This window comes from Dermochelys coriacea, chromosome 25 (assembly GCF_009764565.3).
Source record: "Dermochelys coriacea isolate rDerCor1 chromosome 25, rDerCor1.pri.v4, whole genome shotgun sequence".
Classification (NCBI taxonomy): Eukaryota; Metazoa; Chordata; order Testudines; family Dermochelyidae; genus Dermochelys; species Dermochelys coriacea.
The window spans coordinates 12,340,530-12,353,172 of NC_050092.1; the positions used below are offsets into that span (position 1 = coordinate 12,340,530).

The 12,643-nt window shown below is 38.5% G+C and overlaps 1 protein-coding gene across 10 annotated transcripts in view; it reads left to right on the forward strand.

Annotated features, from left to right (window-relative positions):
- The window catches only part of DAZAP1 (DAZ associated protein 1), a 37,375-nt gene that overhangs the window by 19,970 nt on the left and 4,762 nt on the right, over positions 1 to 12,643 (forward strand). For 4 of the 10 annotated variants that reach the window (XM_038383725.2, XM_043502840.1, XM_038383726.2 and 1 more), the window contains 5 exons: positions 2,843 to 2,925; positions 6,294 to 6,447; positions 7,686 to 7,715; positions 8,220 to 8,360; positions 9,571 to 9,753. In XM_038383725.2, the coding sequence (XP_038239653.1) occupies positions 2,843 to 2,925; positions 6,294 to 6,447; positions 7,686 to 7,715; positions 8,220 to 8,360; positions 9,571 to 9,753 (591 nt within the window). Of the gene's footprint in view, positions 1 to 2,842; positions 2,926 to 6,293; positions 6,448 to 7,685; positions 7,716 to 8,219; positions 8,361 to 9,570; positions 9,754 to 12,055; positions 12,146 to 12,643 lie in introns of all 10 variants that reach the window. The other 6 variants (XM_043502843.1, XM_038383729.2, XM_043502844.1 and 3 more) reach the window with 3 other exon arrangements.

The following is a 12,643-nucleotide window of genomic DNA, read 5'->3' on the forward strand; positions in this document are numbered from 1 at the left end:
CTCACTTTCTACAAATCCCTTAGTGCATGTCATTTTACCAAATCACTGAGAGAGAAAGAGATCAAAATTGGCCCTGTTACTATCCCCTATGGCAGTCTACTGCTACTTCCTCCATCTCAGACTGCTTACGACAAGAAAACTAGGGGCCAGATCTCGGGTGGTATAAATCATGGTTGCTGTGTTGACTTCTGAGAGGCTGGCCCTGGGTCTTCAATACTCAAGTCCAGTCCTTCACTTTACACACAATCCTATCCTTTCCACATCCCATACCTACTCATGTTGTTGTGGTCTTTTGTGCAGTGCTTTATCAAGAACTTTTCTAAATTCCAAGTAAAGTAAAAGCATAGCTAACATTATTATTATTATTATTATTACTATTACTATTACTATTACTATTACTATTACTATTACTATTACTATTACTATTATTGCTTCCTAAAAGAAGTAATCTGCTTTGTCATGATCTTTGTTTTCATGCTGTTTCATTAACTAAGCCAACTACATTTCAGTAACTCACAGGTTCTTTCTGTGTGTTCAGTTTCTTCGCTCTAGCTGCAATCCAGCTTCACTGTTCTCTTTTCTGCAGTCCCCTTAGATCTCATCTTAAACGTGTGTTAATCTGTCTAGTCCATCAGTAAACTTTTGCCTTTGAAAAAGTTAGAGCAAGTCTTCCAATAGCTATATTTCTCGTTTTTTACCACATCCTCTTAAAATTTTGTGGCCATTCCCATCTGCTCTGGAGTTCTGTCATCTGTAATCATTCTCATTTCTTAAATACTCTTTTTATGGTATGGTGTTTGGGTCTTTAAAAAATTGTCTGTTTCCCTGACACATGGCATCTGTCTACTGTCTTCGCCCAATTTTCTGTGAACAAACTTTAACAGCCCATCTCAGTAGTTGGATGGGTATCATCAGTTTTTCCCTCATCTTTTGAGACAGAAAGCTGTAATATTAAACTGATCTAATACTCAATGCAGACTTGAATGTGTCCTCTTTCTACTCCAGTGCTGATGAGAATTCCAGTTAACTTCAGACAAATATATTGATGAAATGCTGCTTTCGGTTTTGAGGCTGCTTTCATCATAGACCAACAAAACTTCGTTTATACTGCCAATCTCTTGTGTGTGGGAAATGCTAAAAGTTTTTTCCTTTTATTTTAATTTTATTCTAGTGATGTCTTTTGCTCTTGTTGCTGACAGCAGAATTTGACCTGCTGGAATCTATTTTGGCCTGTATCTTTGTGTATTTTATATATAAACCTTCTCTACAATAGGCCTCTTTGGGCTTACCCAATCCAGTTGGATAAGCTTAGAGAGACACTAACTGTTATAGATACTGTATTTCTGTTTAACGCTTTAGAGCAATATATGGCTGCTGTCAGCACTAGCTGCAAAGCAAAATGCAAACCAAGGGGGAAATCTTGGGTTTCAGAAAAGCAGAAATGCACCCATATTCCATATGCTTTTGATGCTACACCTTAGTTTTTTTTTTTCTTTCTAATTTTACTGCTGTACCCCTTAGCTAATTTAAAGAATGGCAAAACTGTTATATACTGCATGTGTTCTTACCTTTCCTGGGATTTGATTATTCCACCAGCAGTGAGTGGTTGATGGCATGACTCAGCCTTAATGTTCTGTGAAATTAACCACTACTTTTCCACTCTCTAGGCAGTGTCAGCAGCTACAGCCTAAGCGCAGTGGTTCTCAAACTGTGACTGCAGAGAGTTCTCAGCTCACATGGTGCTGGTACCTTCTCCTTTCCAGCTGCTTCTATGGGCATTGGAACCTAGCTGCCTGTAAAAGCAGTTGGATGCTAGGAGGATCCAGCTGGATTGCTGCTATAGATGAGAGGAGAAAATGACTTGCCCTTAGGAACACCAGAGCACCAGTGGTAGAGATGTGCAGGGAAAAAGGCTACTGGGAAACGTATACTGAGATTGAAGAAGAAGGGGAACCAGGCAGCAAGGGGAAGGGATAGCAACAAAACAGATTGGGCAGAGAGGAATCGACAAGCAAGAAACATGAGTGGGTTTTTTTGTTTGTTTGTTTTTTTTAAAGGCAACACTGGTTAGCTTAAATAGCTAAATACTTCCCGTTTGCTGTGTAGGCAACTGCTATAGGAGAGCTATGATTGGAAGGGGTAATGTCCATTAAGTGCTCTCTGTGTTAAGGTGTAAGAAGTTTGAGAATCTCTGACCTAGGCTGTTAGTTTCTGAAGCGTATCATTCATCCATGGAATGGTAAAAATTCTCATGCTTTATCAGCTACATTTCAAAAACATTTCCTTTAAATTTGTACTGTTTTCCAAGAAAGTAAATACACCACACACACGCATGCAGTTTTGTTTTGTTTTTTTTGGGGGGGTGGGAGTTACTTTGCAGCATTAGTAACTGTGATAAGTGTAAGTTTTATCTGGGTTCCTAATCCTAGGATATATTTTGGCTCAAGGATAAGAGCAAAGCTGCCTTATTTTAACCTGCTGTTCCACAAACATTGTTTTTAGAAATTGTGGTACAGTAGCATTTAGGGTGTTGTGGTAGTGTTTATCTCTCCACCCCTTTTAGTGGATGGATTGGATATAAGAAACTAAACATTGATTTTAATTGTTTCAGTTTGTAATGTTGCATGTATAAAACTAAGCTGAGGCATTAATTGCCCGATAATTTATATATAAAGTACACACTACAGTTTTCTCAGAGGACTGATTTTTGAGAACTTCATAACACAAGCCTTGGTTATCTGAAGCCCCTGCTTGAACCCTTGGTCCGCCCCTAATACTGTTCATCATCCTGTTTTGTGTCACAACACCCTGCTACCTTGATTCACTCTTCGTCGTTGGCTAGGTTTTGGATTTATTACTTTCGAGGACGAACAATCAGTGGACCAGGCTGTCAACATGCATTTTCACGACATCATGGGCAAAAAAGTGTGTAGTTGTAGTTTTATTTTACCTTAAGACAAAACCAAGTCTTGGGCAATTGGCAATTTCACTGGTGGAATAGAATCAGTAATTTGTGGTTTAAGCAGGGAGATCCTAAAAAGTTAAAGAAAATCCAAATTCAGGGCTTTGTCCATGATGATGGGGAAAGTCCCTTGAGTTTGCATAAGACAGTGGATATGAGGGGAACCTCTCCTAAACTTGCTGCCTATCCCGTGGGAAGGAAACAGACCTTGAAGGCCTGAGTATTTATGCAAGTTAATTAAACCGTTCAGATGAGCCCTTGACCATTATACAAGTAGCAAACTGCTCCATTTGAGCAGAATTTGTATCTGAATAAATTCACTATACGAATAGTCATGGTTTATGCACTGCTACGTGACGGCTCACAATTTTCCTTTTCAGCAGCAGGGATAGAAGTTAGTTTTAATTCTCATATGTTTGTAAATTGAGATCCCAGTGAAATCTCTGAGCTGTCTAAGGCTCGGTTTAACATACCACTCCTTCAGATGTGCATTTAATATTCAAATTTTGAGGCACTTTGAGGGGATCTGCCTTTATACTCCTAAACTTTAACCTCCCAAAAAAGACCATAAAACATCATGAAGGATTGGTTTTTTAAAAATTGGGTCACTTACTGTGAAACTTTGATACGAACCCACATATTCTATATAGTATTTAACCACAATGCAGTTAAGTGACCTCTGGTTGTTTCATCTTCATACTGTGTTGTCAGCACAAGGAGGTTTGATAGGTGAGGGATTCCGCCTTTCTACTCCTTTTGATTGTATTAATCAACTGTGAACATTAAGATTCACCTGTGGAAAATCTAGAAGTGGATGAATAAGTAGTTCCTGAGAGAAATTCCTAAATCTTAATTATACTGTGAATACCACAGCTTCTAAAAGGGAAATTCTGGTAAAATTAAAAATACTGCAGCTTTATACAGCTTAACCTGAATTTGAAAATACAGATGTTAGAAGGCTGTTGAAAATCTACAGTGAAAAGTACCCCAAAGAAACTTGCATCAAAACCAAAGGATTTTGTCATATTCCTTTAACGCAAACATTTTTCCATGTTGAATTTAAAAGATTTCTACAGCCTAGTTGCTCTCGGGCATTTCCTTGGTTGACAGGTAATGTGTTCTTGTGGGTTAGTGCAAAATTTGCATTGTTAAATTACAATGGTCTGTACAAAGTGCTTTAAAAAGTCACTGTTAAAGTTTAACTATTTAAAGTGTTACTACCCTATTTCGATACACTGAAACTATAGTCACATTGAGAAAAAGAATGGTTTACCAATTCATATAAATGAATTATCTACGTGAACACACTTTTGACCCAAATCTTGGAAGGAGGAACATACATAACTTACTGTGAGTAGTTGAATCAATGCAGCTATTTACATGAATAAAGTTGTGTTTGCAGGATTGGCACATTTATTTACTTACGTTATCCTTTGGGCATCTATTGCTTTTTCACTGATATTCCCTTAAACTTTGGAAGAACTACTTAAATTAAAGCACAGATTGCAAAGCAGTATGCCATTTATGAACAGAACCAAGGGATGCCATGGCTACTTTTTTATGGTTCTGTAAATCTGTGGCGAGCCCCCTGTAAATCTAAAACATGCACAAGTGTATGTGGTATTTTCCCAAGTTGCATGAAAGAAACCTAGGTAGTTTTTCCTCTTGTGAGTGTTTATAACTTTGGCCTTGAGCAGGTTAATTCTCACCTTGATCCTAAAATTTGTTTGCATTAGATTGTCCCAATCCCTAGTTTAAGAGTCTTAACACATCCAAATGCCAGTTTACAGGTTAATTAAATCTGCCATTTAGATAAATGTAACTTTAGATAAATGTAACGTTAGATAGTCCACTCCCTTCACTGATTATTAATAGACGTTTCAAGACTTTGAATACATTTTTAGTTCTCAAAAGAGTATTGCTGAAGTGAATCTGCATCTGTATGTTACTGAAAGTAAAAATTTAAAATTACAAGCAGTACTTTGCTTGTGTAAGCGGTAACCAAATTCCTTTCAGGAAAATGAATTAAGACTCGTTAATTTGAATTCTTTGAGGAATTCCCTTGGTTCCTCTCTAGCAGGGCCTTCAGCTGACAGAGATTTGGTTACTGTCATGAATAATGTCCTTGAGGCATCTTCAGAAGAAGGGAGGGAGGCCTTTGTCCTTGTGCTGTGCCAATTTCCTGTTTGTTCTCTAACATGAATGGTTTTAAGACATGGCAAGAAGAATACTTTTATTTTCCGTACTACTGAGGCCCATTAGCATTGAGATTTATTTTCTTTGTACTCTGGTATCCACTAAAATTAATCGTAAAATAAAAAAAGACTTTAATTCAGCATACATGAGTGCTGAGTGTTTCATTAAATCAGAAACTGGATTTTTTTGTTGAGAGGTTTATACTGAATGTGGAGCTTATTTGAAGTAGGTCAGATACACTTGATGCCTTGGGGCCCTAAGACATTTTATCTTTACATGAAATAAGTTAAGCACTGAGGCTTAGTAACACTTTTAAAAACAGGAAGGTTTTTGTCACTGACTTAACACAGTATGAAGATTTGCTTCTTATTGACTCAACTGTACATTTTTATTACTTGCATGTTTGTTTACTTTTTTGTTAGATGTAATGTAAGATTCTCTTATCACATCCATTCCCTCTGACATTGTTTGAGTTATTTGAGATTCTTTAAGCGTTAGCCTGGGGAAGGTAAGTCTTTATCTTCCATTAGACATTTAAATAAAACCTAAGTAAAAAAACCAAACAAACGAATGTGTGTTTCTCAGGTATGAACAGAGCTGAAATTGCAGGTAGATGGGGTGGGTTTAAACTATAACTTCCAAATGAACCCCAATCATCCGTAAATGTTAAAGCATTAGTACCCTTTTTCAGAGTGGACTCTTTGCTTATAGAAAGATCTTTACAAAAATTGTTTTCTTCTTTGTAAATGTCATAGTGAACATTTAAAAAATAGTCTAAAGACTAAGTTAAAAAGATTGTGCCTATAAATTTTTAGCAAACAGCCATTGTAAGAGGGTACTGCTGCTTTAAGATGAGCAAGCAAATGACTACTTAATATAATGGAACAGAAATTGTTTGTAGGACATGTTTTGCTTTAAATATATGTTGATATAGGACTTGTAATGTCTTACTATCGCATCTATTGTACCTGAGAAACATTTTTTAATTACTGGCCTAACTAGTTTTATAATTAAGTATTTAGACATAAGTCATAAGGTGCTAAGTGTAGTCTTAAGTGTAATTAAGGGTGTGTGTGAAGGGAAGGGGGGTGAACTAACCTACATCATCTCCTAAATGGCTAATCTGTTTGTTTAGGTGGAGGTAAAACGTGCAGAACCTCGTGATAGCAAAAGCCAAACTCCAGGGCCACCAGGTGCTAGCCAGTGGGGAAGCCGGATCATGCCAAGTGCTGCCAATGGCTGGGCAGGTCAGCCCCCTCCTACCTGGCAACAAGGATACAGCCCTCAAGGTAAATCTTCTTTTGGGGGTTTCAGAGAGCCAGTCAAAGGTGTGATTCCTGTCTTCCTTATAACTGGCAGTGTCCGTCACTAGCCATGGTTTTGTTAATGACCACATTTAACTTGCATTATTCTTTCAAAAGGTAATATCATCTCATTAGTGGTACAGATACTTCCAAGTGGAGTGAAACCAGCTATGCAGTGATGTAATATAGTAGAGAACTAAAGTACTCTGCATCTGTTTTCCCCAATTCTGCTTGGGAAAAGTAACAAGCAGCTCTGGGGTTAGTTGTTAGTGGTGATGTAGGGGAGCACTTAATGCATATAATTTTCTTGATTTAACTTGAGCCTTTTAGGCTGGAAGGAACAGATGCTTGTTTTAGTTTTGAATGCCATAAAAAAAAATCACAAGATTTTGGAGACAAATTCAACAAGTTTATTCCATCTGAAGAATGTTTTCATGCCATATGAAGAAATGAGGTGGATATAATTGGTGGATGATTTAGTTGGGGATTGGTCCTGCTTTGAGCAGGGGGTTGGACTAGATGACCTCCTGAGGTCCCTTCCAACCCTGATATTCTATGATTCTATAATTGAATCACATCTAACAGAATATATAATCTGCCTTTCTCAGATATGAGAAATTATTACCATGGAGATAGGGGCTGGCGTCACCTTGTCCATTATGCCCCCATACGACGGCTTACCATTTCCCCATGGTGCTTATTTACTTGAAAGCTGCAGCTGAAGCTCTGACAGTCTGCACGGTTTTGCTAATCTGCAAACTCAGATTGAGAAACTAGATCACTTTCATCTTGGTTATTTGCAGGGAAAGGTATCTTTATATCAGTCTGTGAGAGGGATTAAATGAAGAACTGTTAAATAAGTTAAACTTTCTACCTTCACACTGAAGCAAATATAAAATGAGGTTCCATGAGTCTAAAACACTTGAAATAGCTGAATGATAACTCTTACCAGCATTATATTTGAAACACCTTGTATCTATAGCTTCACCTTTGCAATCCTTGGTCTTTTTAAACAATGTTATGGAATTATTTTTAACACTGGAATATGCTCTCAATTTGAACACTGAGTGTAATTTGAGTTTTGAGACTCCTGGACACTTCTTGCATTAGCTCTTTAATCAATGTAGAACACTACTTTTTTCAGAATTGCATTATATGCCATTTTTAATGGAACAGTTTCAATATAGAAGTGGATAAACTATCATTCTGTTTCATTGTTTTAGGAATGTGGGTACCAGCTGGACAGGCAATTGGTAAGTAGGAAACAAAAGTTTCATTGTTTAATATATTGTAAACTGTAGAAAAGGCCAGCTGCTGGTGCAGATGTAAATTGCTTTTGAATGAGAATTGATGGTAGCTGTAAATTTCTCAAGTACAGTGCTTCTAGGCCAGTTTTGAAACCAACTTTTGAGTTTTTATTGGAAAAAATATGGAGTGGGGGAACCATTCTGTTAACTATTTGGTGTTGGGAACTGGAATACGCCCTTTTGCTGATGATGCAATTAATTTGATAGTGGCCATCAAGAAATTAAATACGAAGAGGAGAACTGTAGAGTTTTACAGTCAGGGTTCTCTAAGCATTTCCCAAAGTTCTCATATCTATAGATGGGGTAGAGTTTCCCAGAATTTGGTTCCAAGTACAGTAACAACTTCTTTGTTCTGTTTAGGGTAATTTTGAATTAGTATTAAAAAGTTGCTGTTGCTGAGTTTAAATGAAGGCACCACTTGTTCTCACAACTCTGTATTGGATTTTCTAGGTGGGTATGGACCGCCTCCTCCAGGAAGAGGAGCCCCACCTCCTCCACCACCTTTTACCTCATACATAGTTTCTACGCCTCCTGGAGGATTCCCACCTCCACAAGGGTTCCCACAGGGCTATGGCACCCCTCCACCATTTAGTAAGTATCCTCTGTGAGTCTCGAACCAATGATGTGCCATTGAATACAAGAACGAGTTTTAGTCACTTCTGTTTGTCTTTATTTCATGTCTTTCTGTAAATTCACTAGTCATTCACATTTGATCCACCTGTGGATCCACTCAAATATTTCTGTACTGTAACTAGAAATCACTATATTTTCAGTTCCTGTTTCTTTGAATCCATCAATCTTGATCATATTAGTAATACTCAGTAATACCAGGTTTCAGAGTAGCAGCCGTGTTAGTTTTTATTCGCAAAAAGAAAAGGAGTACTTGTGGCACCTTAGAGACTAACAAATTTATTTGAGCATAAGCTTTTGTGAGCTACAGCTCACTTCATCGGATGATCCGATGAAGTGAGCTGTAGCTCACGAAAGCTTATGCTCAAATAAATTTGTTAGTCTCTAAGGTGCCACAAGTACTCCTTTTCTTTTTTCAGTAATACCGTAACCTCAGTTTTTCTATGTTTTGACTGAGGACTTTTACTTTTTCTCTCTCCTTTCTAGAACTGAGGTATTTGACATAGTAATACTACATGTTGAAGGCTAGAGACACAGGCTCCCTTGAAAATTCTAGCCTAAGAAATTAGGCACCCTACTCTCATTGAATTTAATTGGCATTTGGGCACCTAACTCCTTTACATTCCTTTAAAATTCCTATGCACAATTGGGTTAAAACTGGCAGAAAGATGCCCTTAATTATCCAAAGTTTTTTGAACAGCCATTATGCACCTGTTAGTTCTGATTCTTGTGCTTTGGGGAAGCAGCTGGTCCAGGATTTTTCAGCCTGTGGCTTTTGGCAACTTACTTATTTGGATGGAAGAAAGCCTTTTTGGAGGGGTGTCTCACCATGCCTTTCCCTGCTCCCCCAATACACCTTTTGGTACCTGTGGCTACCTCTTCAGCTATTATTTGCTAGGTAAGATGGTTCAATTGTTGTTAAGCCCATGCAGTCTGTGTAACAGGTGTTAGATTTCACATCTCTTAAATGACTTCAGTTGTGGATAGGATGACTGTCAAGAGATGGTTAAATCAGTCCCTTTACTTCAGCTGCAGGCAACAAGTAGTAATCTCTTTTTTGTAGACACCTTTACAACAAAATGTTAAATTACTCTGAAGCCAAGTGAAAAGTCCAAGTTCTTTTGGCCTTGTAACATGTCACAGATTTTATGCTCTGCCTCTTATTTATCAGGTTTTGGATATGGTGCTCCACCTCCTCCACCTGACCAGTTTGCCCCTCCTGGAGTACCCCCTCCACCTGCCACTCCTGGGGCAACACCACTAGCTTTCCCACCGCCACCACCACCATCTCAGGCAACTCAGGATATGAGCAAACCCCCAACTGCTCAGCCAGAATTCCCTTATAGCCAGTTTGGTAAGTAACTGCATATAAAATACACTCAGAGCGGCAACCTTTCCCCTTAGCCCCAAGGTTCTGCTTTTCTTTTATTCATAATGTTTTGGTGAAAAGTCACAGTTTCCAGGAGCAGTGTATTAATGCTAACAGCATTTGTACTAATGGTGAGAATGCCAGCTACTGGCTCTCAAGGGCCCCTCAAAACATCAAGTACTCTGATATCACAGTATTGTTTCCTTCCTACCCAGCCTGAAGTATTGCCCATTTCCTGAATCACCAAGTAACTGTCTCTCTAGAGATCTGTGGGGTGGTGGGATAAATCACCACTTGCATTCCCTCAAATGCTCAAATTTAAACCCTTTTTTGTTCAACTAACCATTTCACGCTGCAAGGTGCTCAGTAGTTTGCTTCCTTTTCTGTTGAAATGTCTTTGGTTAACACTGTAGCAGCCAAAGGGAATTCTGGTAATCTCATCTCAAGGAAGATGCACTAGAATTGAACCAAAGCACAGTGAAAAGGGCAATGAAAATGGTTGAATGATGGGGCTTGCATAAGATGGTGGGCTCAGCATAGAGAATAGTGATACTTAAAAGTAGTAACGGAAATTGACTGAGATAAAAAACAATAAAGGGTATAGCGAAAGCTGACCTGCATGCCCCTTTTGACCCTGTTTCATAAGACTTGTTGAAATTGATGCAGCTAATTTAAAACAAAAGTGGATACTTACTAGGGAAAACTTTCAGTCTCTGGAGCTCATTGCTGCAAGTAGGTGATAAAGAATGATTTAGTAGGTAAGCTACAGAAAGACAAAATATGGGAAGTCAAAGTCTCGTGCTACTGGCTGAAAGATGACTATTTGTGGAGATCAGGAAGGAGTTCTTTCATTTTATCCTTGCACCCAAGCCTTCCATGAGCAGCATTGCCCAATTAGCTGGGTGGGTGTGCCTTCTTGATCACTGGCCATTGGTAACTTCTGAAGGCAGCATACTACACAAGGTGAGCCCAAGAATCAAGAATGTCCACTCTGTCCCTGTATTTTAACCACTTTTCCCCTGTGTTTATGCATGCCCTACTAGTCCCATATAAAATACCCGCAGAAGCTGTTCATTATGAAATGTCTGCTCCATAAAGCTCTTTGAAAGGATTTTCTGTAGTCCAAAAAATCTGAAATATAAGACTTCCGATAGGAGGAGATAAGCTTTTCAGTTGTTCTTGACATGCATATGGTGAGGGTGTTATGATGGGTTTAGTTAGAGATGTTCTTAAGCTTATGTCACAGACACAGTAGCTGGGATCGAAAATTCCCCCAATTTGACTTCAGGTGGAAGATTTTCTTGTCTTGTCGGAAACGTGCCTCTGTTACATATGAGGGGAAACTTCTACTGAATAGAATAAAAACTGATGCATACAAATTTATCTTGTCTCAGACTTGGTAGCCAAGTCTCTTAATACCAATAATTAAAATGGATCCAAACAGCAAAGGCATAATGGATTATATATAAACTTTCCATACAGGGAATTCTGCTCTAAAGTTCCTGTTGCAAGAGTTTTATGTAATAACCTCCTATTATCATTTAAAAAACCTCACCACTCAGTTTAATTGCCTGACTTTCAAAACAATGCTGTGAGGGATAGTTGGGGTGTCTGGTGTAAGGAATATGTAGTACCAGCTGCATCTTGTATACATCTTGGAGACATTTTTCCCCCACCGAGTATCTGAAATGCTGGTTAATAGTTAGTCCTTAGGGGTTAATGGATTTTTTGGGAGGAGGAAGAGGGTTAAATAATGTTATTAAATGCATTAGTGGGATTAATCTCTCACCCCAAAATTCATGCCAGAAAGCAAACTACTTCTGTGCAAGACTGCACTTTCACAGTATATGTACACAGCATTAGAAGTGTTCAACTTGGTGTATTACCACCCAAGTCAATAACCTCTTCATGTTTATAAAGCTATGTTTAAGATCTTTTTAACCTCCTTAAGATCTTTTGAACTTCATGTGTCATTTGCAGTTCAGCTAGCGGCATTGGTATACAAAAGGCAGTTAACAAGTTTTTCATGTTTTCACTTAAATGCATAGAGTTTATAGACTTTAAAGAGGCATCAAAGTATTTAATCATTTTGGCATTTACAGATTAATCCTGGCTTCACAGCATCATAAATGCTGCTATGTTTACAGCTGAGATAAATGTAAACACTCTAGTAAATTAAACTCTAACAAGGGTGTGTCTCCCTCACCCCCCCCCCCCCCCAAATAATTATATCTCTGTACAGGGCTGTCTTGGGGTTAGTCACCCTGGTCTCCTCATTTCTTACTAGGGCTGGGTACCTATTCTCAAGACCCTTCAGGCTACGCGCCAATACTTTGTTTACACTCTTATGGTCAGGCTGAGCAGTGATATATCCTAGGTAGGTGGAGCCTATTTACAACCAATGCTCTTACTTTATCTGCATTTGGGAAATTAACTTTTGTTTCTTGCAGGGTCTCTTCTCTTTGAGGGTGGGTGAGATAAGTATGGTGGCTTGGAAATGTTTGCTTTTTACAGTTCAAGGATAATCTAGTTTAAATATCTGTTAGTTGGCATAAGTAAATACGCGTTGTTGGAATATGGCTGTGCTGCTGTTCGCTTTCCCAAGATGTTGCATTGGCAAGACTTAAATTGTCTTGTGTAAGCAAATTGCATTTAGTTACCCTAAGCAACAGAGTCAATATCCCCTGCTACTGTTGACACGACTGACTTAGAAACCAGGTCACTCTGGAGCAGTGAATCAGCTATGTGCCACTTTTGGAAGTGACAATGCAGACCAATGGTAGAATAGTTCACTAGAGGAGAGAACAATGCAAAAAAAAAAAAAGTTGGCTGTTGGTTTGACTGCTGGGTTCCTTTGTGGCAAACAAACCTGCAG